The sequence below is a fragment of the Eretmochelys imbricata genome, chromosome 2 (assembly GCF_965152235.1).
Source record: "Eretmochelys imbricata isolate rEreImb1 chromosome 2, rEreImb1.hap1, whole genome shotgun sequence".
Taxonomy (NCBI): domain Eukaryota; kingdom Metazoa; phylum Chordata; order Testudines; family Cheloniidae; genus Eretmochelys; species Eretmochelys imbricata.
This window is the reverse complement of record NC_135573.1, coordinates 43,569,071-43,594,987: the sequence shown is the minus strand read 5'-3', so window position 1 is coordinate 43,594,987 and position 25,917 is coordinate 43,569,071. Positions and strand designations below refer to the sequence as shown.

The 25,917-nt window shown below is 40.2% G+C and overlaps 1 protein-coding gene across 1 annotated transcript in view; it reads right to left on the bottom strand.

The window, feature by feature from the left end:
* Positions 1-1,759: 1,759 nt before the first annotated feature.
* CDH17 (cadherin 17) overlaps positions 1,760-25,917 on the bottom strand; it is a 62,347-nt gene continuing 38,189 nt past the window's right edge. Inside the window, exons 7-17 of the mRNA XM_077808673.1 lie at positions 24,467-24,598; positions 20,222-20,372; positions 17,666-17,881; positions 16,166-16,242; positions 14,325-14,516; positions 12,151-12,395; positions 9,587-9,717; positions 7,059-7,295; positions 3,922-4,038; positions 3,686-3,802; positions 1,760-1,860 (exon numbers count right to left, since the gene is read on the bottom strand). Coding sequence (XP_077664799.1) covers positions 1,760-1,860; positions 3,686-3,802; positions 3,922-4,038; positions 7,059-7,295; positions 9,587-9,717; positions 12,151-12,395; positions 14,325-14,516; positions 16,166-16,242; positions 17,666-17,881; positions 20,222-20,372; positions 24,467-24,598 — 1,716 coding nt within the window. The remainder of the gene's footprint in view (positions 1,861-3,685; positions 3,803-3,921; positions 4,039-7,058; positions 7,296-9,586; positions 9,718-12,150; positions 12,396-14,324; positions 14,517-16,165; positions 16,243-17,665; positions 17,882-20,221; positions 20,373-24,466; positions 24,599-25,917) is intronic.

Genomic DNA, 25,917 nt, shown 5'->3' with positions numbered 1-25,917 from the left:
GAGCGTATTTACCTTCCTACAGAAAAGTGAGGTGTCCTAAATGGGAGACAGTCTGAGTGAAACTAAAACAGAAGTTAAAACAAAATGGAACTTTTGCATATTTTCTCTTGAGATAGAACCACATTGGTATATACAAATACAGTGGTGGTCTTTAGTTCCTAATAATTTATTTTATTTATAAAAATATAAATACACTCATCCCTAACACTGCACCCTCTCACGTAATTTAGTGTCACAGTTATCAAACACAATGGACTGTTCTTCCCATCATAAAATACACTTCAGCAGATGAAATAACCCCCACAGCAAACAACCAAAGCTCTCCAACCTTCAGCAGCTGGACAATGTGATGTGGTGAGACATGGCTGAAGGCCAAAAGCAACGTTTTTATTGGCAGTACTCTAGGAAAACATATTTTAATGCAATGCTATCAGAGTAATGTTCCTTTCCTTCCAGATCTGTACATTATACAAACGTGACCAAAAAATTGCTACGTAAACACCCACCCTCCCACATCCCTCACCTCCCTTTCAAAAGAACATAGCCTTTCAAATTTGGGACATAAGTGCATAATTTGTAAGTTTTTATTCCCTGCTCAAAAAAACAAACAACCCTTCATTAGCGTACCACCAAATAATGCATCAATATAAGTCTGTTTTTTAAACCAATTGTATTTTCTTCCCAGAATGAGACCTACGGGCCAAATGGAGTTCATTGAAATCTAAGATATAGCTTGCAGGCGTAGACATCTTCAATGCATAGGTACACTACACAGATATGATAAGTCCTAGAATGCAATTACCCCATCATGATATAATCAGGCATGAATTAAGTACAGCCCACTGGCTCCTGGCAAGTTACCATTTCAGGTCTCTTTTATGGAAAGTTTTGTGTTAAACCCTGCCAACAGCGTTGGTTTTCTATCCTTGTTTCATGGACAGGCAATAAATCCCTTGGGAGAACATATAATTACTATCTAATGTGCACAGAGCCAGAAGTTATTTGCAATATTATAATACAGTAGCACATCAACCAATTTGTACAGTCTTTAAACATCTTTCTTTTTTGTTCTTCTTGGAACACTAAAGGAGGACAATGGTGCTTACACAAACAATATAGACTATCCCAGTGGATACACGCAATAAAGGGAAAATTAAAATACCTACTATTTCACTACCCTAGGTTGCTTAACTTATTGGTGAGTCACAGTAATTCTTTTTGTCCTAAATTTACAAGAATAATGTAATAATACAAGCAGGTGTGGTCCAAGTCAGAATATCTCCAGGCATAGCTAGCTTTGGGTAGCAGTTAAATTTATTGTCAAGGGATCCCTCCCACTTTGTGGGAGAGCCCTAAATTTAGTGTAGGATTTCATTTAATTACACACTCTCTGCACATTGATTGACACTCTGTTAACTTTTTGTTGAAAAGAGAATTGTAGGAAAATGAAAACTTTCTCTAAGAATATAAAGCAGTCAGTATTTACTAATAGTTTCCACACTAACAGGACTATAAGTCTTTCTGGGATCACAGCTTTTTGGTACCAGCACACATTAACTCCTGGTAAGGGCTGATATTTTTATTAATGGCTGCCACTGTACATTGTATATAGATTTTATAACTGAATCTTAATATCTAATAAAATTGGGGAACAGGGGGACCCTGCATATACATGTTTGTGTCAAGAGTTTCTGAAAATACATTTATGGGAGGTCTGAGTTACAAAAGTAATTTGTTCCCCTAATAAAATAAACAATGATTATGTTAATGTTTTCAGTTCAGATGGCTTAGCTGCATTTCTTTTAAGTCCTTTCATTTTCTTGTATTCCAGTCTCAGAAATATGCCTCCTACAATAAAAACTGAAAGAGAAGAAAAATCATGGCCTAATAAAGGAAATTTTAAAACATTCTTAAAGTATTTCAGCAAGGGATTAATCTTCATTAATATACAACTATTCACAATACTTTCCCATCCCTAATTGGAACTAAATGGATTTTAGGGATATAGGAATTACCAAACTGGACCAGACTTCTGGTTCAGTTGCTTCTCTCTGATGCGGGAGGTTTCTTCCTTAATCCCTTTCAGTTAGAGGTTATTTTATGGCCTGAGGCATGAGGGGTTTTATCCCTTATCATTTTTCTTATCCTATCCAGTATAACTGTAGATGTTCTCATTATCAATATAAATGTTCTAAAATTGTACTAAGCCCTTGGGCTCAATGATATTTTGTGGCAATTATTGCACCGTGTAAAATTTTTTCCTTTTTACCAGTCTTAAATTTATTGTTTTTATTTTCAGTGAATGTCCCCTTCTTCTTCTCTTCTGAGAAAGCATATGAGTGGCTGAGTTATCCTCTGTATACCATTTATTACTCTGTACGTCTTTACTATGTCACCTCTTATTAGTCTCCACTCTGCACTGAACAGTCCTAATCTTTTCAATCTCTCTACACATGAAAGTCTTTCCAGATCTCTCATCCTTTTCATTGCCCAGCTCTGAACCCCCCGCTAAATCTGTCTGAGTGGCTATGGTTCTTGCTCCTGATTCAAAGGGGAAAAAGTCCTTTATATGTGTGAAAGTGAAGCTGTATGTTTGGCACAGTAGTTTATTTTTAAAATCATGAGTCATATACAGGTTTTTTTTACAACTTACTTTCACTGGCCTCTTTAAAGTAGGCTAGCATAGAGCTGGACAAAATGTCTTCACTGAGTTTTCTGGCAAACCAACAGCGAATAGAAATTTCAAGTAAGGCAGAGATGTGGGATCAAGTCCTTAGTACTAGGAGTCATGTTTTGCTATTCCTATTAATCTAATTTTCCTATGGTACGTTTTGTCTCTAGTTTATATTAAATGAGAGGTTGGATGAAGGTATTACAGGGAAATCGTGATTTCAGAGGTTTGAACATAGATCTGATGTAAAGGCTCTCTCTGGCAACCACAAACTCTGATCCTGGCTTTTTCCATTCTCTTAACTTTCTTTGAATCACACTATATCCCCTTTCCCTCTTCCGTCTTCTAAGGACCAAATTATAGTCATAGGTAGTTTTTCTTCTTCCAGAGGCTTGTGAATTACACACCAAGTATCATCACAAAATCTTGGTTTCCCTTTCCTAGTTGCAAGGCAGAAAACTTGTTTTCTGGTGGCCATTCTTTTTTCCTGTGTAACTGAGGTAATTGAAAGCTGACATAACTTCTTTTTATATCATCTTCTAAGTTTGATCCCTTCGGATATGATGTCTACATTTTATTTAATTTCAGCTTTTTGATATTTTCACCCTCTCTAAATCTGAGTCACAGTCTGCTGACTGTAGCTATGCCATCCAAAAATCACAGACTGTGCTCTGAATTCTTTTGTTTATTTACTTACTGGGCAGGATTGGTGGGGGGAGAGGGAAGAGGAGGAGACTGGATCTCATCAGTCTGTCATCTCTACTCCTTTTGTGCTTAAGCTTATTAAAAGAATACTCAAAAGCATTCTGTCTTGTTTTGGGGGGAAAGGTATACATCTGTTTGCCTTCATTCCATCAACTCATGCCTAGCTGAATAAGATCCTGTGCAATACAATCTAACTTTACAATCATGCTTGTTGGCACCATAAATGTTGGTGTCCCACAGGAGTTAAAACAATGAATAATGTTAAACTGAGAAGTTAAAGTAATCATGTCTCTAAGAAATATCACCTACCGATGGATATCAATACTCCAAGAAGAGTACCAACTGCCATGCCTGTGCTTGGCATCCCAGAATGGTTTTCTACTTCTATAAAACATCTCTTCTCATCTGTACACCGGCAAACATTTACTGCAGTCAAAGACAAATGTCATAAGATTAGTGGAATTGTTTATCAGCCCGACAGAACTGTCCATGAATATTGCCGTTTTCTGTAAACCAGCCCCATAAGTGCTGTGTGTGTAACATACCTTGAAGATTCAGGTTTCCTTCCCGGGGTGGTTTTCCGTTGTCGTTAATTGTTAATGGAATGCTATAATTTTTCTCCTCTAGATTAGTGTGCTTTGGGGAAAGGTAAGCGTGGGTGCCTGTCAACATGGAACAGGACATACACATCAGGACAATGACAGGTTTCAGAGCAGCGGCACTGCTATGGGTATCCACACGGCCCCACAGTATGCCAACATTTTTATGGCTGATTTAGACCAATGCTTCCTCAGCTCTCGTCCCCTAAAGCCCCTACTCTACTTGCACTATATTGATGACATCTTCATCATCTGGACCCATGGAAAAGAAGCCCTTGAGGAATTCCACCATGATTTCAACAATTTCCATCCCACCATCAACCGTAGCCTGGTCCAGTCCACACAAGAGATCCACTTCCTGGACACTACAGTGCTAATAAACAATGGTCACATAAACACCACCCTATACCGGAAACCTACTGACCGCTATTCCTACCTACACGCCTCCAGCTTTCACCCTGACCACACCACACGATCCATCGTCTACAGCCAAGCTCTGCGATACAACCGCATTTGCTCCAACCCCTCAGACAGGGACAAACACCTACAAGATCTCTGTCAAGCATTCTTACAACTACAATACCCACCTGCGGAAGTGAAGAAACAGATTGATAGAGCCAGAAGAGTTCCCAGAAGTCACCTACTACAGGACAGGCCTAACAAAGAAAATAACAGAACGCCACTAGCCGTCACCTTCAGCCCCCAACTAAAACACCTCCAATGCATTATTAAGGATCTACAACCTATCCTGAAGGATGACCCAACACTCTCACAAATCTTGGGAGACAGGCCAGTCCTTGCCTACAGAAAGCCCCGCAACCTGAAGCAAATACTCACCAACAACCACATACCACACAACAGAACCACTAGCCCAGGAACCTATCCTTGCAACAAAGCCCATTTGCCAACTGTGCCCACATATCTATTCAGGGGACACCATCACAGGGCCTAATAACATCAGCCACACTATCAGAGGCTCGTTCACCTGCACATCCACCACTGGACAGTCTCTACATAAAAGAATAAATGGACACAAATCAGATGTCAAGAATTATAACATTCATAAACCAGTCGGAGAACACTTCAATCTCTCTGGTCACGCAATCACCGACATGAAGGTCACTATCTTACAATAAAAAAACTTCAAATCCAGACTCCAGCGAGAAACTGCTGAATTGGAATTCATTTGCAAATTGGATACTATTAATTTAGGCTTAAATAGAGACTGGGAGTGGCTAAGTCAATATGCAAGGTAGCCTATTTCCCCTTGCTTTTTCCTACCCCTCCCCCCCCCCCCAGACATTCTGGTTAAACTTGGATTTAAACTTGGAGAGTGTTCAGTTTGGATGAGCTATTGCCAGCAGGAGAGTGAGTTTGTGTGTGTATGGGGGTGGGGGGGTGAGAAAACCTGGATTTATGCTGGAAATGGCCCATCTTGATTATCATGCACATTGTAGGGAGAGTGGTCACTTTGGATAAGCTATTACCAGCAGGAGACTGAGTTTGTGTGTGTGGTTTTTGGAGGGGGTGAGGGGGTGAGAGAACCTGGATTTGTGCAGGAAATGGCCCACCTTGATTATCATACACATTGTGAAGAGAGTGGTCACTTTGGATGGGCTATTACCAGCAGGAGAGTGAGTTTGTGGGGGGGGGGGCAGAGGGTGAGAAAACCTGGATTTGTGCTGGAAATGGCCCAACTTGATGATCACTTTAGATAAGCTATTACCAGCAGGACAGTGGGGTGGGAGGGGGTATTGTTTCATGGTCTCTGTGTGTATATAATGTCTACTGCAGTTTCCACGGTATGCATCCGATGAAGTGAGCTGTAGCTCACGAAAGCTCATGCTCAAATAAATTGGTTAGTCTCTAAGGTGCCACAAGTACTCCTTTTCTTTTATCAGGACAATGAGGGACTGTAAAATGTGCTCAGTTTCACTAAACACCACCTCCCCCTGCAGATGCCCTACTGCCCAGGTCTTTCTTTTTCCTTTTTTTTTTTTTTTTTTTAAGATCTAGTGGTTCCCCAATCCATTCAAGCTGCAGTAAAGGGGCTCCAGGGAAGATGCAAGGGCCCCCCAGGGAATAACTCCAGGTGCAGACAGCCTTTGTGTCTGGCACTTAGCTGCCTCCATCGGCTCTCTGCCACCTCTGCAGGGACCCCAGGCACGGGGGATATTCTAGGACAGGCCAGGGGTGGGGCAGAAGCCGGGTATGGACAGGCTGGAGGGAGGAGAGGTGGATGTATGAGAAGGAATCAGATGCTCATGGAGTTCTTACATGTAGTCTATTCTGCCCCCTGCAAAACCACATAGGGACTTTTATGATCATCTCATCTGATCTCCTGCAATCCATAGACTCTCACCCAGTGCCTTCTGCATCTTAACTTCTACAATACACCACTTCTTATATTCAGAAGGAATTCCACACTCGTGCAATCATTTCAGAATATCTAAACCAACCATCCTCGCATTACACCCCATGATAACCTAACATGGCAGGCTTTCCTAAAAAGTGTCCCCAAGGTCACCTAGCAGGACAGGCCATTCCTCTGATGTATGCAAACTAAGCCAGTATAGTGGGGAAGCCTTCAAAAAACATTCTAGCTACAATACATACCGTAAATCTGTAGTCAGATTTTGCACATTGCCACATCCAACATCAAAATATTAAAATGCAATGTCCTGGGAAAAGTATCTAATGCACAGTTTACTCTAGCTGCTCTGTTTCTATATCAAAAATGGTTTTATACTGTTTATATTGAAGTAGACTCCCACAGCACTTTGAGTCACATGTGTTTCTTCTCTCTTCTTGTGAGAAAAATCCCAGTTTGCTAGCACACTAAATAAAAGCATCATCTTTTACAAATGGGTTTTATCAATGAAAAATAAAGCCAAATACAACAATCTAAAGTGTTGCAATAATCATGTACTCAAATATATATTACTTTCTCAACACACCTAAATATTTCAATGTACAATATATAACACAGAAAGGTCAGAATGAAACAGGAATCCAACCATTTCTTAAATATACACAATAAATGCATGTACATGCTACATTTTCAATATGATTGAAAAACTTACCATCTATTCTAGAAATTTCCCAGTCACTCTTTATATTTTCACCACCTCCAAGAGAAAAATTGAATTCTGGAGGATACAGTTGTTGATCATCATCGGTGGCCTGGATCTCTGCTCTTGCTCCTCCATGGAGCGGATGGCAGAAGAATAGATGATTACCCTTTGTTAGCCGGGGAGGATTATCGTTCACATCTTTTATGAATAGCATGAAGACTGCTGTGGAGCTCTGAGATTTTTTATCTGTAGAATTTAAAACAGTGCAAAATTATACTTCAGGTTGTGGACTTCAAATTCACAGTCGCTTGGGGCTGGGTTGTTGCTTTTGCAGCTGCAGTGGCCTTGAAGAGAGTGGGTGTGGTGGTGCAACATGAGAGAGGCAGGTGCCGGAGCTACTCCGTCTGTAGAATACAGAGGCAATCAGTCTCTGGAGGGACTGAGCGGGTGTAGTCAGTCAGAAGTGGCAACTAGTGTCACTTTTTTTAAAGTGCTGGGGAGGGGGGATCACACACACCCCTACACTTTTTAAAAAGTAACACTAGCTGCCACTTCTGACTGACTAGTGCTGGCTTCTGAGTGCTAACTGGTGAAAGAGGAGATATATTAAGCCACCATATCCAGCAAGCCCTCTTTGGAGCAGGGAACTCCAGCCTTTTACGTTAAGTGAACACAAGCCCCAGCCTTTTTGCTATTCCCTGCGTGAGCAGGCAAAAGGCAAGATGTGGTTGCCTTTCTTTGCACATCCCAGCAACAGCAGCCCCAATCTAGTTCTTCATCTAAGACCTTCTCTTTCCCCAGTAATGTCAACTGTTCTTTTGATATGTCAAAAACAATGGACAGTATTAAATGTTAAGTAATTGTAGTTGTGTTCAAGTTAGTTAGGGAAACCTGGGTTTATGCCTTAAAAGACAGATTTCAACCCAAATACATCCCAGTCTTGTTAGCCATCCTTGTTAGCAGTGTATGTGGCAAAATTAAATCCCCTGCCGGTATAAACAAAAGAAATACTATTTGTCAGTTCACCTCATACAAGTACTGTAGTGCAATCTCTTTATCATGAAAGTGAAACTTACAAATGTAGAATTATTATTTTTCCACATAACTGCACTCAAAAACAAAACAATGCAAAACTTTAGAGCCTACAAGTCCACTCGGTCCTACTTCTTGTTCAGCCAATTGCTAAGACAGATAAGTTTGTTTACATTTATGGGAGATAAAACTGCCTGCTACTTATTTACAATGTCATCTGAAAGTCAGAATAGGCATTTGCATGGCACTGTTGTAGTCGATGTTGCAAGGTATTGTCACAAAGCTCTGTCCTTGCCTCCGTGGGCCCGTGTTTCCTGGCGGATTTTGCTAGCCTCAGAGGCTCACTGTGACTCTGCACGTAACCTTTCTCTCTCTAGAGACAAGGGTCACAGTCTACTGAGCCATTTTCATCATAAGCCAGCGAGGGAGGTGAGGAGAAGCTATCCTTCCTTGCATAGTCTCTGTTGTTTCCCAGTCTCAGTGATTAATCAGGGAGAAAAGGTTGGTGGGGGGAGCCCAGGCCCACCCACTAATCTGGGCTCCAGCCCAGGGACCCTAATAGTATCAGCTATGGTAGCTGACCTTTTAGAAACATGACATGTACAATTCCCTGGGCTACTTCCCCCACAGCAGCCTCCACTTCCTCAAGCTCCACTTCACCCTTACCTCAGGGCCTCCTTCCTTGTGCCTGATATGGTGTGTACTACTCAGCCTCTCCAACAGCACAACTTCCTCCCACAGCTCCTGACATGCACACCCACCTGACTAACTGGGAGGCTTTTAACTAGTTTCAGCCAGCCCCTGAATGGCTTCAGGTGTCCCAATCAACCTAGCCTTCTCCCTGCCTTCTGGAAAGTTCTTAATTGGCCCCAGGTGTCTTAATTGTCCTGGAGCAGCTGCCATTTCACTTATCCTTTGTTTAGCCTGGAGCTAATATATCTATCTCCCACTACTTTTCTATAGCCATCTGGCCTTGCTCCTTCACAGTATTTATGAGACAGATATGCCAAACATTCACATGCCCTTACATGCTTCAACTTGTATCTTGCACTATTTTTTATATCTTTTTTACAGTGCAAATATTTGTAATCAAAATAGTAATATAAAGTGAGCACTTAACACTTTGTATTCTGTGTTGTAATTGAAATCAATAGATTTGAAAATGTAGAAAAACTAAAATATTTGTAATAAATTTAAAATTGGTATCCTATTGTAGTTTAACAGTGTGATTAAAACTGCAATTAATTGCAACTTTTTTTATCTCACGATTAATTGAGATTATTTTTAAATCATTTGACAGCCCTAATCCATATTATCAATAATCTGAAGTTTCATTTTACAGAAAGTAATTCCTAAACGAATATATCCTCCCAAGCATAAACAGCAAGATGCAGCAAAAATAATTTAATGGTGCAGCTTCTATAGCTGTATCAGACAAAGTCAAGGTCTTGCTGTTAGCTGTGCATGTAGCCTTGGAAAACAAACATAGTGGTTTCATTGCTTACTTTCTTCTGTTGCTGTGACTTGTACTTTGTATTCATGTTCTGCTTCTCGATCCAAAGGAGCATGAGTATATATCGCTCCAGAAAATGTATCAATCCGCAGCCAGTTTCTCTTGTTGCTTTCCAACGTGTATCTTCACAAAGCATAAATATAGATGTGTATATATATATATGTATATATATTCTGTACCAAGCCATAATAATTTCTATAGAGCAAATGTCTCTTCATTGGTTAAACATTAAATTATCTGTACTGGTTTAAAAACTGTCGGTAAATAGCTTGATTAGTAGAGTATCTAAAGGACAAGAATAGAATTCCTTGGGAAAAGTTGATAGTCCTTCCACCAAAAAAGAGGGAGACAACTCAAGAGATGCCCTGGGGTCTGCCCTTCAGACAGGGTTAAAAGCAAATGAAAAAAATATGAGACTAGATGATCAGAGAGGTCCTACTACCACAATCTAAAAGCTGTGCCCCGTGTAAAATGCAGTTATAATAACTCTATAATTGTCATTTTTAATGTTCCAAAATAATTGTCTTTTAAATTTTGATTTTAAATGACTCTAGATCCTTAATTTGCAAAGAATCTTTAAAATGTGACCTGAATAGAAACTCAGTTTAAACGGAGTGTAAACAGTGTTGTTTGACAATTGACTGAGTGTGCAGACAGCTAGCTCAGAGACACCCTGTGAACTGCTCCTATTAATCTCAATAGGATTTTAACTCTGAAGACTAATGATGATTGAAATATCAACATTTAATTCTTTCACAACTGATTGAGTTAACAAAAGCATCTCATTAATGTGCTTATCCATCGCTTTTTGACATAGTGGCAGATACTGGAGTAAGATGAAGTAGGGTAACTGGTTGTTGACTGGGTTGCTAGGGAAGGGAATAAGGAAATCTCACAACATGCAGACAGGATCAATAAAGTTTAGAGGTATGTAACTCACTGTTGAATATCACTGCCTTGGTTTAAGGATCTACCACTTACTGGGGACACTCACAACATCAGTTCCAGGGACAATGACCCCATGACAAACAGCCACAGTGGAAGCCATCTGAACCCATTCCATGACACTTGCACCATTTAGAAGACAAGCAAGTAAAGAGGCCTTAACCTTAATGGTCAGCAACAGGAAGTATACTGTCTTTTAGTATAGGATAAAGACAAAAATATATTCTATCTATATATTCTACCGGGGGAGGAGAGAGGATTTGTATGAGGCACAGTGACAGAAGAAAAGTGTAGATAAACTAGACAAGGCTGGTGAGAGAGACAAGCTTTCGAGCTTACACAAAGCTCTTCTTCAGATCTGAGAGACCTTCTAAGATCTCTGTGTAAGCTTGAAAGGGTGTCTTTCCCACCCACAGAAGTTTCCCACCCACAGAAGATATTGCCTCCCACACCTTAACTCTCTAGTATCCTGGGACAGACACGGCTACAACACTACTGTCTGTGGTGAGACATGTATTACAGTCACAGGTTTGATCATCAGGCTTCAGTGTTTATAAGTGATTGTTAGTGCATGGCAGAGAGCCACAAGTTGTGACCCTGAGTGTTTCCCCTTCGTGCCAATTTATCAGGGGCAGAGAGGTTGTTAAATGCTGTCCTGTAGGTGTCACCATTGGCATTCTCACTGAGACAAACCATGTTAATGGAATCAGTGTAAAACATAGATCATTCATATGGGTGGTGCTGGGGAGACCTGAGGTCAGATTCATCCTTCATGTAACTCCATTAGCTTGCTTGGTGTTTTCCTCAAAACTAGTTAATGTTATTTTTTATTTTTCCGCAAAACCTCAGTATGAATTATGCAGGAGTAGGGGCAGAAAATTTTTTGTATCCTAAACAGAGGCTTAGACTCTGAGAATTGAACTAAAGAAGACTGATTTGAAAAAAAAAATCTAATGTATTATTGAAGTCCTGCTTTAGATGTGTTAAACTCTTTGTTTAGTTTGTAGGTGTGTTCTGCTGCATAAAAAGCACTAACAATTTACTGGAAAGAAAAAAAATCATTGTCCTCTTGCTTATTCTTAGTCTCCATCTAGGAATATTTTATACACAACTCATTCATTATTAAACCTACTTGAAACACAAATCAAGGCAAAAGGGATTGTTTTCAAGTCAACAGTGTCTTTCCCTGGAGATTTACTTTGGCCTATTTTTCATTATTAATCTCATAAACCATGAGCTCTATTGGAATTATTCTTGCTATAATACAGGTACATACAAAAGGCTTTACCCTAGAGTTCGCTGCAGAGAAGATCATGTACTGCAACAGGAACACATCCAACTGTTTCCATTGTGTTATCTTCCACAATAAAATGTAAACTATACATACATTGAAAAAATTATTGCATTTCCTTGTATTCTATGTTTGAATGTGTCCTCTTCCTGGCACAGATATTCTATTGCTCTCAACCACAGCATTTCAATCTAGAAGCTCACTGGTTTAGGACTAGATTAACAACTGATGTGAGAATCCCAGTCAATGCTAAAAACTACAAATAAATAGAAGGCAGGGTGTTTTTGTTTGGTTGTGGGGATTTTTGGGGTTTGTTTTACCTTATCCGGTCCCCCTCAGGATCATTGGCCGTCACGTTCATCACCAAAGTACCTACAGGAACATCTTCAAATATATCTACTATATAAGTATTCTTGGAGAAAACTGGCACTTCATTCACATCCGCCACAAGAACTCTGAAATAGGCAGTGGAGCTTGAATTATACTGTACTCCTTTCACCAAAGGTTCTGGATTTGCGGCCTTGACTGTCAGGTTGTACACTGAAGACATTTCAAAATCAAGGATCTGGAGAAATGGGGAGAGATTGCAATAAACAATCATTTCACTGTTCTCTTCAGTAAGAGATTGAGGAATCTCTTGTGTATGCCTATAATCTCCAGATCATTTGAAGATTTCCATCCCTGGGGGAATTGGAAGCACAAGGGTGGGTATTCTCAATGCTGAAGATAAACTAAGAAGTTAAAAGTAAGGCTTTCAGGCAAGCTATTGATTCTCCCCTAATGTGAAGCCAACAGACACAATGGTACCATCTCCCCTGCTTTGGAGACAGAGTATATCTTAGGTAACAAAGGGATAGGGCAGACTCATCATGTAGGAGGACAACAGCACAGCACTAGAAAGAATGATTTCAAAACGAATAGATCTTGGGAGTATCCCTCAGCAAGTAACATTTCCAATTAATTTCCAATTCTATTTATAGAAATAATATTTATTGTTACATACAAGAAGACTCTGGCTCATGATTGGTTGAAAACAGTTATGCAATTAGTTAATATGTTTCTAATGGTTACATCCTTGGAAAGCAATAATACTGAGGTCTAGAACAATGTCAAGAAAACTGAACATGTGAATGACTGCACCCAAAGTGGCTGCAGGTGAGGTAATGAAAACTATATTTTACCCATTAGATGATGAATAATTATTTGTTTGTTTTTGGCTCTCTCTAACTAGAACTGCCTTTGAGAAGGTTAATTTCAAAGGAAAAGCACCTCTGTTTTTTAAACTTATGGTCATAATACAGAGTTTTCCTGGTATTTCTAATTATATATTCACTGACTTCTTGTTTCAGTGAGTATCATGATTTGTTATCTATCAAGGTAAATATTGACTTTGGCTTTATATCCGTCAGTGTTCACTTTAACAGAAAAAAACTCTACATTTGTCCTGATCCTGAGACACGCTGAGCACCTGCAACTCCCATTGTAAAAGTCAAGTGTGGGTTGGAAATGCTCCCCAGCTCTAAGATTCCATCCTGGAACAGATATCTTTTACTTAGTATTGTATTACAAACAAATATCTGTGAGACACTGTAATGTTTACTGGCTTAGTTTTCCAGTGACCCATTCATGATATTGCACAACATGTAATACAGTGTTTGCATGAAGAACAAAGATCTACCCTCCAACATGCCATCATCATATCTTGTGATATATTCTAAAGAAACAAAAGAGTTGCAATAAGGCTCACTCTTATGTTCAATGTGTCAATATAACTCCACTGACATCAAAGCAAGTTCCACATAAGGAACAAATGACCCTTGTGTGAATATTTTAATTTATTGACTAGAATGAGTAATTTATTTAACTCTGATGTTCTTGTAAAGATTAAAATATAATTTTGAGTCTGTATGGAGTTTGCCTCAATTGAAGAGACATGGGTAACAGGTACAACATTTGGTGTAAGAGTGATAAAAGACATTCATATTTTGAAGGGCAAAGAAAATGTCTCTTTGTGGGTAACTTGTCTGGAAATCAAAACCCTTTGCTATGTAGCACTCTACAAATTATTACCAGCTTTGCTATATTGTATGTGGCATAGGGCTGGGATACACTTAACAGTTAAAACACACTTTCTGCTATGCTACAGCCATTTTGTAAAGAGTTATAGATATTCTTCTGGCTTCAGTTACCAATTTTTGTTGTATGTTGGGCTTCCTCCTCATTTTTTTCATTTTTCTTAGGATGCAGGTAATTTAATTATTGCTACTGTACTGGCAACTTCCTTCCAGTTCAATATTCAAAGCTTTAGCTCACCACCTTACAATGGGGCACCAATGAGACACACATTTTAAGCTGTGTTTTCTGGAGATCCATAATCCATCAGCAGGCAGTTAAAAAAAAAGATTACTGGATGTTGTTTAAGAACAAAAAATAAGGCTTAAAGAAAAAATTTATTTGTACTACTGTAATTTAGGAATTAAAGAGATCCCCTTACCTTGTTAATCTTGACAAATCCCCTATTTGTTTGGGGGTCTGTCTCTATAATGAAATTTTTATTTTGGTCTCCCTCTTCAATTTGGTAAATGATTTGAGAGCTCCCAGTGAATGGTTCATCAGCATCTGTAGCTTGAATTTCTAGTATTACTTCTCCTACTGGAGTATCTTCAAGAATAGTCCAATTACCATACTAAAGAGAAAAGATAATTGCAACATGAGACATCAGGAACCATTCAAGGAAATGGCCTTCAGTGCTACAACTTAGTGAAGCATAATCATTAATGAGTTCAACCACACAAGAAAGAAGAAAATTATTTTCTCTATTTACAGATGAGGCATAAAGAGATTGAGGCTAAGATCCTCAAAGATATTTCAATACATAACTCCCATTTAAATCAATGAGAGTCAGGTGCCTAAAAATGACAGTTGGTTCCTAAATGTCTTTGAGGATCTGGCCCAAGGTCACACAGAAAAATTATGGCAGAACCAGGAATTCCACCCAGTGTCCCGAGTCCCAGTCCAGTTCCAAAAAGACCATCCATCCTTCTAGTTTTGATAAACATCTGAATGATAAACTCAAAAAGCTGAGTTATGTCAATCAACTGGCTAGAGTGCCCCATTCAATTGGCAAAGATGGGTAGTGATTGCTATACCAGCCTAAGGTAAGTACTTTATAGTCAGTTAACCATCAGGGATTTCACCCTCAATCGTTCTTTAATTAAAAGTGACTATTTGAAATTTCTAGGCCCTTGTACAAACCTCACACAAAAGATACATTGGACATATGTCAAAAATAAACCTCCTGAACTGCCAACATGCTCCTTAAAGATTTTTTTCCTTAACACTTGAATTAATTTACAAAAATAAATAATACTTCTCATGCCAGCAGTGGTTAGATTGATTTTTTTAATTTATAAACTTTTTTAATCCTTTAAATATATCATAATTATAACTATGTATTTGTATGGTTCATATTGCTATTATTTAGTTCAGGAAAGAAATTGCAGAATATTATTTAATTGAAATGAAATATCTGTAAAATTAAGTCAAGGAGCTACAAAGGTGTAATTGATGGCATAATCTGGCCTTTGGCATGTTTCCTCCAACTATTTAATCTGCCCCAAATAGCTTGTTACAATTTTTTTTCAATAGTTCTTTTATTAAAAACCTTACATCCTTGTAGTCTAGAAACTGAAGGGATGATGCCAAGTTAAAATATATATATTTACATACATTATTTCTGTATTACTAGTAACATTTTAGTTTATTAGAACTGAGCAAACTTCCTAAATCTAATCCATTCTTCACCATTCATGCTCTTTGTTTGTCTTTGCACTTTCCCTTTGCAGAAAGAAAATAGACTGGTCAGTTTCACTTGTGATTACAGGTAATTTCACTTTCTGGTGCATACACACTAGCACTGTTTTTGCAATGGTATTGGGGGAAATCTTAAATCCAATACATTTTTTACATTAAGCCATTTTAATCCATTTCATTTCCACTCTCCCCCTCCCCCACTTTATAAAACCTACATTTCAGGCCTGAATTCCCAATATTGTCCCTTTAAATGAACAGTACACATTTTAACTTATTTTCATACTCAAGAATGAACTCTTAGATTTGTGTAGTAAGTCTGTTTACCGCAGCTATTTAGATCTTGTAGACAGGCCTTGCTGCAGAGGCATAATGTTATCTCTGCTGCTCACTAGCAACCTTAACCAATGACCATTGTAGTTAATGGAAAGACGCCCACTGACTTCAGCAGGCATTAGATCTGGCCATAGCTTCAGTAAAAGTTTGTCTTGTAACATCAGAAACAATATTGTGAGGAATACTCACGTCTGATTTTTCAAAGATGGGAATCTGATCATTCATGTCAATGACGTTTATTTTCACATCACACAATGTTGTGAACACTGTACAAAACAGAACAAAGCAATATCACAGAAAACTTTCTGCAGAAAACCTGAGGTTTTTTTTCAAGTGTTCATAGTGTGACAGGCATTGTACAAGCATGCAACATGGCAATACAACATAGCAATCGAAGCAAAATCCTACTGCTGTCAGAAAGACTGGCCACAAGATATTGGGCGTCACAATTAGTTTATACTTTGAGGGGGGTTCCCTCAGTTCTCCTTGCCTCTTCCTAGTTCTCTCAACATTTCCACCATTCTTTCCCCTAATTCTTTTCCTAAATTTACTTTCACCCCACCCCTGATCAGGAGCAGGAAGATAATGAATTTTCTGTGTTCTTCATGACATGGAGATTGCAAGAAGACTCTTCCCTCCCCCATCCAGAGATACCAGTCTTTTTTTTCCCTACAGTGGGTCATCAGAGAACATTCTGAACTTTGCTTATAGCTGGACCTAAACTAGGTATAATTAGCAGAATGCCAATCAGTGAACTCAGACAGCAGCAGACCTCACAGCCTTGTTTTAAATCCAGGAATGTGCCACAAATGGCGGCGGGGGGGGGGGGTGGAGCCCTTAGTATTTGGTTTTTCTGGATCCAAAAAGTCTGCTCTGGTTGACTGTAAATTGTTCAGACACAGTCAGATCCCAGTATTTTCATTGTGTATGTCTTAAACCAGGACTCAGGGAATATCCTAAACAAAATAGTTTAGATGTAATTCGAAATGAGCTTCCAAAACCAACTTCCAAGCCTTTTGAAGTTCTCCTATCATTTGTTTAAACCATGCTGTTTCATTAACGAAGGGGAAATGTAATCCTGCTTACTCTATGTGCTTCTATCTCCCATGGAGGTCAATGTAAATTTTGTAAGTTTTGCTTGGCTAAGAACTGCAGGATGAAGCCCTTAGTCTTTAATGGGAAAAAGTACATACTTTCTATTCAGTTAACCATCAGGGATTTCTGAGCTCTTGGATAATGAGCTTGCAAACCCTTTTTGAAGATGAACTTTTGTTCTGAATATTTGTATAAACCATCTGGACTCTCTGGCCAGCTGCACTGAACTCACTGAAGTTTCTTCAGTGAGACATTAATCCTTTCCAATAAAACCAGTGGAAACATCACAAATCATGCAATCCCTTCAGAGATTCCCATGCAGTAGAAAACCTCTTACTGGAGAATTCTACTGAACCCTCTGCCCTAGTGCTTGCTGAATTTAATCATCACATTATGAGTCATTTCTCTGTGCATCTTTAAAACAATTAAGTAAAATTCAGTAAGAAGAGCAGCGCTCAATACTGCTGCTTCCTGTAAATGCCCTGTCTGGGAATCCCTAAATCGCTTAACATGAACATCTTGGATACTGAACACTGAAACAGGAAGGCTGACGAATGAAATTATTTCAGCATGTGATGGGCTGTTTGTACTGACCTTTATCGGTCACCTCCACCGTTACAGAATAATTCGAAACTTTCTGCTTGTTTAATGAAGACCTAGAGAGCTGGAAAGTCCCAGCTTCTTGTTGGATAATAAAGAGGTTATCTAAAGGGATTTTGGGGTTCTGCTCCACAATACGGAACTGCAGGCGAGAATTAAGAGTGTTTTCTTTATCCATGTCTGTAGCATGCAGAGTTCCAATATTGCTCCCTAGAGTCAAGGAAAGAATGAAGTCAGTTAGATAACACATCTATCAATATATCCTACTTTTTCACTGAATCAAATACTATGGACGATGCTGCTAGTATGAATATAACAGATACTGTAAAAATGCCAATTGCCTGGAAAATACTGTTTGCAATGTTGTTGTAGCCGTGTCGGTCCCAGGATATTACAGAGACAAGGTGTGAGTGTGGTGGGCTTCACTCACCACAAGGGGCCCCTCCTTGTGGCACCTCCTTGTGGATTAGCTCCACTCAGGTCTGATGCCCTCTTCCTTGCATCGTGGCCCCCCCTCTCCAGGACTCAGGGTGCTACTTCTTTGTGAATCAGCCCCTCCAGCTAAGTCACTATACGCCTCCCCTTCTGGGGTAACAAAGTCTCTCCAGACCATCTTGTGCAGTTGGCATCTCTGCCACTCCTGTACCACTTCCCAGTGGCTGGTAGAAGAACCCAGGCCTGCCCTCTACACTGGGTTCCATCCCAGGGACCCTACAACAAACAGCCCAGGTCTGCATAGTCCTACCCCTTGCAGCTGTTTCCCTGGGCTTCTTCTTAATTAGCACTCACAGGCTTTCTTTCCCCACAACTCCTCTGGGATTTACCCTTCTGCTAGGGCTAGAAACCCAGGGCTTATTCTTCCTCCTGGGTTTTCACGTCTCCTCCTCTCTGCTCCCAGAGAGTGACTGCAGGCCCTCTCCCTGCAGCCTCCTTCTGCTGCAAACTTTCTGGCTTTATAATCCACCCTATTCCAGACCAGCTGGGTTTCTTGTTGAGTTAGGCCTGGCTGTCCCTCCAGGTGCAGCCAGGTACCCTGGCCCCTCAGGTCCACATTAAACATTTTCGGGCATGTGTGGGGTAGGCACCCCATCACAGTGACGTAATAGCTTTTATTGGACCAATTTCTGTTGGTGAAAGAGACAAGCTTTCAAGCTACTCAGAGCTCCTCTTCAGGTCTTGAAAAGGTACTCGGAGTGTCACAGGTAAATACAAGGTGGAACAGATTGTTCCCTAACCTGCAATAACAACAGATGCAAAACCTGCAGACATATCTCCACTGCTACGGTGATCAGTATCCCCCACAACTCACCTTTTAAGATGCATGAGTCCCACACATACCTATCACAGCATATGGTGTACTCATCCAGTGCACTAAATATCCCAATTACAACTAGTAGGAAAACCAGACACTTGCTACATTCTCAGATGACAGGCTTCACACAGAAAAATGATAAAAGACAAAAATACCATATCACCCATGGGCAAACACTTTTCACAAAACAATCGCTCATCTGACCTCTCAGTCCTCATCCTCAAAGGAAATCTGCACAACACTTTCAAAAGATGAGGCTGGGAACTTAAATTCATAACTTTGCTAGACACTAAAAACCATGGTCTTAATAAAGATATGGGATTTATAGTTTATTACAACACTCTGTAATCCACAAACCCCCCCTTTTTTCTCCGATGACTGCAGAGGTGTTAAGTGGCCACTTCACCTTGAATGGTCTCCTACAATGTGTGTTATGCTACCACTTATGCTAAACAATCTGTTCCACCTTGTATTGAACTGTGACACTCTGAGTACCTTCCCCAGACCTGAAGAAGAGCTCTGTTTCCTTCAAAAGCTTGTGTCCTTCACCAACAGAAGTTGGTTCAATAAAAGATATTACCTGACCCACCTTTTCTCTGGAAAATACTGTAAAGAAACACAATAGCTTTATATTAAAGCTATGCATTAGCTCAATCAACAGTTATGGGTTGATGCAAGAATTACTGGGTGCAATTCTATCATCTGTGTTGTGCAAGAGGTCAGAGTAGATTACCATAATGGGGCGTTTTTGCCTTAAAATCTCTGAACAAGTAATGTAGAGACTTAGGGACAGATTTCACTAATGTTCGTGTAAATCAGAAGTAACTCCATTGAAATTAATGGAGTTACACCAATGTAGCATCCATATAAGGGACAGGAGAATCAAAGCATTTATCCAGTGAGAGCAAACCATATTTTTTATCTTAAAAAAGGAAAGCAAATTCTATTGTACATTTTAGCATTGTGATTGTCGGAGAGCACAATATTGTATTTTAAATGACATTTCTGTTTTACACATTGAGGATTTGATTTTGCAACTCTCACTCACCTTGACTAGCTTAGTTGCACAAACAATCCAATTGTAGTCAGTGGGACACTTTGAATGAATAAGCACTATTCAAAGTGAATAAATGTGACAGAATTGGGCCCTGAAATTGTTAATTCTAGTTTCACCAAATGGAAACAATGTTCAGACAGTGAGAATGATTTATATAATAGTTACTTTAATGATGTCTTACCTAATTCTTCATTCTCCTGAACTTCAAATATAGTCAAAGCATTCTGGCACACAGGAGGATTATCATTAATGTCTTCAACCTGAACAAAGATTGGCAAAGGCCGGCCCAGTTCCTCTCCTCCTTCTTCTTTTGCAGTTGCAAAGAATGAATACTACAATGATAATATTGCAATTAGGACTAATAAACGCAAGAACTATAATAGCTTCCATTTAAAGGGATCGCAATGAAAACCTTGCTACCAAAGGAAAGCTCTTTCTGTAGGTCTTAATAACATTTTCTTCTATTTTAGTACTAATTACTTATAGGCTCTTATATGGTACCTATTACCATGGTGTCTGAATGCCTCACCATTCATCACTGCATTTATTCTCCCAACACCCAGGAGAGGCAGGAAAACATTGTTCTCTCCATTTCACAGATGAGTGACTCAGATACAGATAGGTGAAGTGCACAAGAAGTCTGTGCAAGAGCTGAAACAGAATCTATGGGTGACATCCTGGCATCAATGAAGTCAATGGCAAAACTCCCATTGATTTCAAAGAGTGGTTTGGGATTTCACCCTATATCTCCATCTAGTCCCAGGCCAGTGTTGGTTACAACCACAAGACTATCCTTCCTCTCTGTGGCCACAATTTAGTAAGGAATTTAAGAATGTGCCTAACTTTAAGAAAAGGAGTACTTGTGGCACCACAAGTACTCCATTTCTTTTTGCGAATACAGACTAACACGGCTGTTACTCTGAAACCTAACTTTAAGCATATGATTACTCATAGAATCATAGACTCATAGAATATCAGGGTTGGAACGGACGTCAGGAGGTCATCTAGTCCAGCCCCTTGCTCAAAGCAGGACCAATCCCCAACTAAATCATCCCAGCCAGGGCTTTGTCAAGCCTGACCTTAAAAACCTCTAAGGAAGGAGATTCCAGCACCTCCCTAGGTAACGCATTCCAGTGTTTCACCACCCTCCTAGTGAAAAAGTTTTTCCTAATATCCAACCTAAACCTCCCCCAATGCAACTTGAGACCATTACTCCTTGTTCTGTCATCTGCTACCACTGAGAACAGTCTAGAGCCATCCTCTTTGGAACCCCCTTTCAGGTAGTTGAAAACAGCTATTAAATCCCCGCTCAGTCTTCTCTTCTGCAGACTAAATAATCCCAGTTCCCTCAGCCTCTCCTCATAAATCATGTGCTCCAGGCCCCTAATCATTTTTGTTGACCTCTGCTGGATGCTTTCCAATTTTTCCACATCCTTCTTGTAGTGTGGGACCCCAAACTGGACACAGTACTCCAGATGAGGCCTCACCAATGCCGAATAGAGGGGAATGATCACGTCCTTCAGTCTGCTGGCAATGCTCCTACTGAAACAGCCCAAAATGCCGTTAACCTTCTTGGCAACAAGGGCACACTGTTGACTTATATCCAGCTTCTCATCCACTGTAACCCCTAGAACTGCTGCCTAGCCACTCGGTCCCTAGTCTGTAGCAGTACATGGGATTCTTCCATCCTAAGTGCAGGACTCTGCACTTGTTCTTGTTGAACCTCATCAGATTTCTCGCACTGAAGTGTTTAAAGTTAGGCACCTGCTTATGTTCCTTGCAGAATTAGGGCGTATATCTGTATTCTCTCCTAGAAATACTTATTCTACCTTCAGAGAGAAGTAGGCAATTGATCATAGTTTTATTCATTAAATCTCTTTTTCATGCCCCTCCTGATGATGCATTGCTGTGAGATCAGCAAATTCCCAGGCAAATGCTGACTGTACAGTTAGAGAAAACAAACTGAGAAACACTATGGAAAGTACCGTTTTTAAAATTAAACACGAAACACAAAATGGTGAGGGAGATCAAATCCCTTTAGATATGCCGACTGGTCACTATGTAGTATTTTAGCAATTCTTTCAACACCACAAGAAGGGAGATTTGTAGCCGGAAAGCTTATAAATTATACGATGTATTTATAGGCCAAATAAAAAGCATGGCATTATTTTCCTTGTCCAGCAATTTTTTTTCATAATGAGAATACATTTAATACCAAAGTAGACTCACTTTAATTACACGCTGATCTAATGTCAGCATCACGGACTATTCCTGGGGCTAAGTTAAAATGCAGCTCTTGAATTTTGTGTTTATTCAAGATGACAGGCTGGCCTGAGCCAGAGTATGTCTACACTGACATTAAATACCCATGGCTGGCCTGTGCCAACTGACTCAGGCTCACGAGGCTCGGGCTAAGGAGCCACACTCTCACTCTCACTCCTCCTCTTCCAGCCCCAGCTCCTCCCCTTCCCCTCCAGTGCCTTCCGCCCTGTCAAGGTTCCTTCCCCACTCTGAACTCTAGGGTACAGATGTGGGGATCTGCATGAAAGACCCCCGGAGTTTATTCTTACCAACTTAGGTTTAAAACTTCCCCAAGGTACAAACTTTGCCTTGTCCTTGAACCCTATGCTGCCACCACCGAGCGTGTTAAACAAAGAACAGGGAAAGAGCTCACTTCCCCCAAAATATCCCCCCAAGCCGTACAGCCCCTTTCCCAGAGAATGCTTGATAAAAATCCTCACCAATTTGTACAGGTGAACACAGACCCAAACCCTTGGATCTTAAGAACAATGAAAAATCAATCAGGTTCTTAAAAGAAGAATTTTAATTAAAGAAAAGATAAAAGAATCACCTCTGTAAAATCAGGCTGGTAAATACCTTACAGGGTAATCAGATTCAAAACATAGAGAATCCCTCTAGGCAAAACCTTAAGTTACAAAAAGACTCAAAAACAGGAATACACATTCCATCCAGCACAGCGTATTTTACCAGCCGTTAAACAAAAGGAAATCTAACGCATTTCTAGCTAGATTACTTACTAACTTTACAGAAGTTCTGAGTCTGCATTCCTGATCTGTTCCTGGCAAAAGCATCACACAGACAGACAAACCCTTTTTTTCCCCCACCTCCCGATTTGAAAGTATCTTATCTCCTCATTGGTCATTTTGGTCAGGTGCCAGCGAGGTTACCTTTACAGGAGAAAGGGTTTTTCCTCTGGCCAGGAGGGATTTTATAGCACTGTATACAGAAAGCTGGTTACCCTTCCCTTTATTTTTATGACACGCCTGCCACTGAACAAGCTGATTGGCAGTGAGCAGGAGGCGCTGGGAGGGAGGGGGAGGAGCTGATCAGCGGGGCCCACTGAACAGCTGATCAGCAGGTAGCTGGTGGGTGCTGAGCACCTCTATTTTTTTTCCAGGGATGCTCCAGCCCCAGAGCACCCACAGAGTCAGCGCCTATGGTTCCAGTCCACCAGCACAAAACAGTCATAAGGCTGGTGGATACAGCTATCTCATGATTCCCCCAGCATGGGGGAAACCCCAGGTGGTGTCAGGCCAGCATAGCAGCTCCTGTGCCCAACCCCCTTGCCCACTCTTCCCTCTTGTGTAGGACCTAGGGGCCGAGACAAGGGAGCTTGGCCAAAGGGCTGCTGCACTCTAGGGAACCCCAGCAGCTAGACAGACCTCTTAAAGCCACTGACAACTGGCACAATTTGGAGCAGCCCTGGGACTACAATTGCTGTTCAAATGTAAAGTGTTCTTTGTATGAACACTTGCTTTCAATTAGTGAAGCACATGCATGTGTGTGCTGTTAAATCTTAGTCCTAGCTGATGTTAGCTACACAGAGTATACATGACTAATTTCTTTCCTCTTTGTGGAAAGAATGTGTAGGAATGTATCTGAAGAGAGAGAGCATCTGATAACATCTATTGTTGGGGGAACTCTTCGTTATCTACAGTAAGTTCATTTGTTTTGCCTATTGTGAAGAGATGCCTCCCCACCCTACCTCGTGGAGAAGAAAGGCAGGAAGACTTGACAGAGCTAAAAATTCTGCCACAGTCCGCCACTCGATCAGGTACTATAACACTGTCTCTGTACATAGCACATGTTCTGTCCAATTCAGGGTAGGCTGTGAAAACTGCAATAACTACAGAACTCATGTTGCTTTAGAAAGAAATATTATAAAGTGCTGAATTAATGGCTGTTGGGTGGATGAATGTAGTGTGGTATGATGGGCATGCCTGCTATTAAATTGCCTGGGAGTCCATGTCTATCAAGTCACTCAAATTCATCCAGAAACCACATCAAATTAAATCTCTTTCTCCTCCCTCTCCCACCACTAACTCGCCTACATTTACACGCTCAACCACTATTGAGTCTCAGACTTTGGGCTACTGTATCAGTCAGGTTTCTCATGTTTACTTACCAATTCCTTTTCTTCCCTATCCAAGGGTTCGGTCACATAAATAGTCCCATTCTGATCAATTGTAAATGGGAACCTGGACAGCCTCTCCTTTTCCAAAAGTCCATATTTTGCACCTGGCTCATTCCAGTGCACCTAAAATTCCCAAAATGAGTTAAGACAAAGGATTAAAAGTGTGCACTGAGCTGTAACTGGATTAAATGTTTGGAATGAAAAGGAAAAGACAAATGTCCTGTTTTGCACATTACTTAATTTTAGGTCATCTAACCATTTGGCAGGCCTTGGAACTGGGACTCAGAGGCCCAGATGATGGTCCCAGCTCTGCCACTGGTCTACTGAATGACCTTGATCAAGTCACTCTCTTTGCCTCAGTTTCCTTATCTGTAAAATGTGGATAATAACATTTACCTCCTTTTAAAAGCACTTTGAGATCTAAGTGTTGAAAAGTGTTGTGTAAGAATGAGGTATATTATTACAGTATTGTAATGGCATCACACTAATTTACAGCATCTTTTTGTACCAGCCATCTTCTGTGCTTTTCCTCTTCAGCTTTAATCATCTTAGCAGTTTGGGTTCACAGATAGAAACATAGAGTGGCAAGCCAAATCTTAGGGCATGGTGGGGGCAGGAGTAGTACACATAAAATTGTCAGACTGGTCTGGCACATAGGGTATTTTGTGTGGTCTTTCTATTTAAAATTAAACACAGTAAGCTTTTTTCATAAATTCTGAGTCTTTTTCTTACATAATAAAGGAGTAGGAGGTGCTGTTTAAATATATATATAGCACCTGCTAGTCCCTGCTCTACAGAGACACTATTCATTTCTATGGGAAATTTTCATATAAATTATCCCAAAATGTAAATATCACTTTTGCTATATATGGTTCACATAGATCTTTCTTCCAGCTGCTGTCTCTCTGGACTTGATCCTATTACCATTTAAATCCATGCCACACTCCTATTATCTTCAGTGGGAATAGAGTAAGGCCCATTATTTGTCATTTTCCAAACCAACTATTCTCAAGAACAGAGTATGAATAATCTTGTAATACCCTAAGCATCAGTACATTGTGTGATCTAATGCCAAGTGAACTTCTAAGCACAAATATTTCTGCGTGTTTGCCTATTAGTTAATATTAACTGATGTCATTATGGCCATACCAATATAATCAGCCCAGTCTTCATTTGTGCTGCAGAATATCAGAGGAGGTGGGTGATATTATAGGAAATATGTGAATCTGAAGGAGGGCGGAAAGTTGATCTTAAGTCCTTTCTCGCTATTGTGAAGGTAATGGTTGCACTGTATCTCACTAGATCTGGTTTAGGGCAAATACTTACCTCTAAAACTCCATGGACACACTGGGATCTATGTATGGTTAGTCTCCTCCCAAACTCTCACGTGGAGGGTGGGAGGCAGCCTCAGTATTACCTTAAGTAGGGTTTGTAGGCTGCAG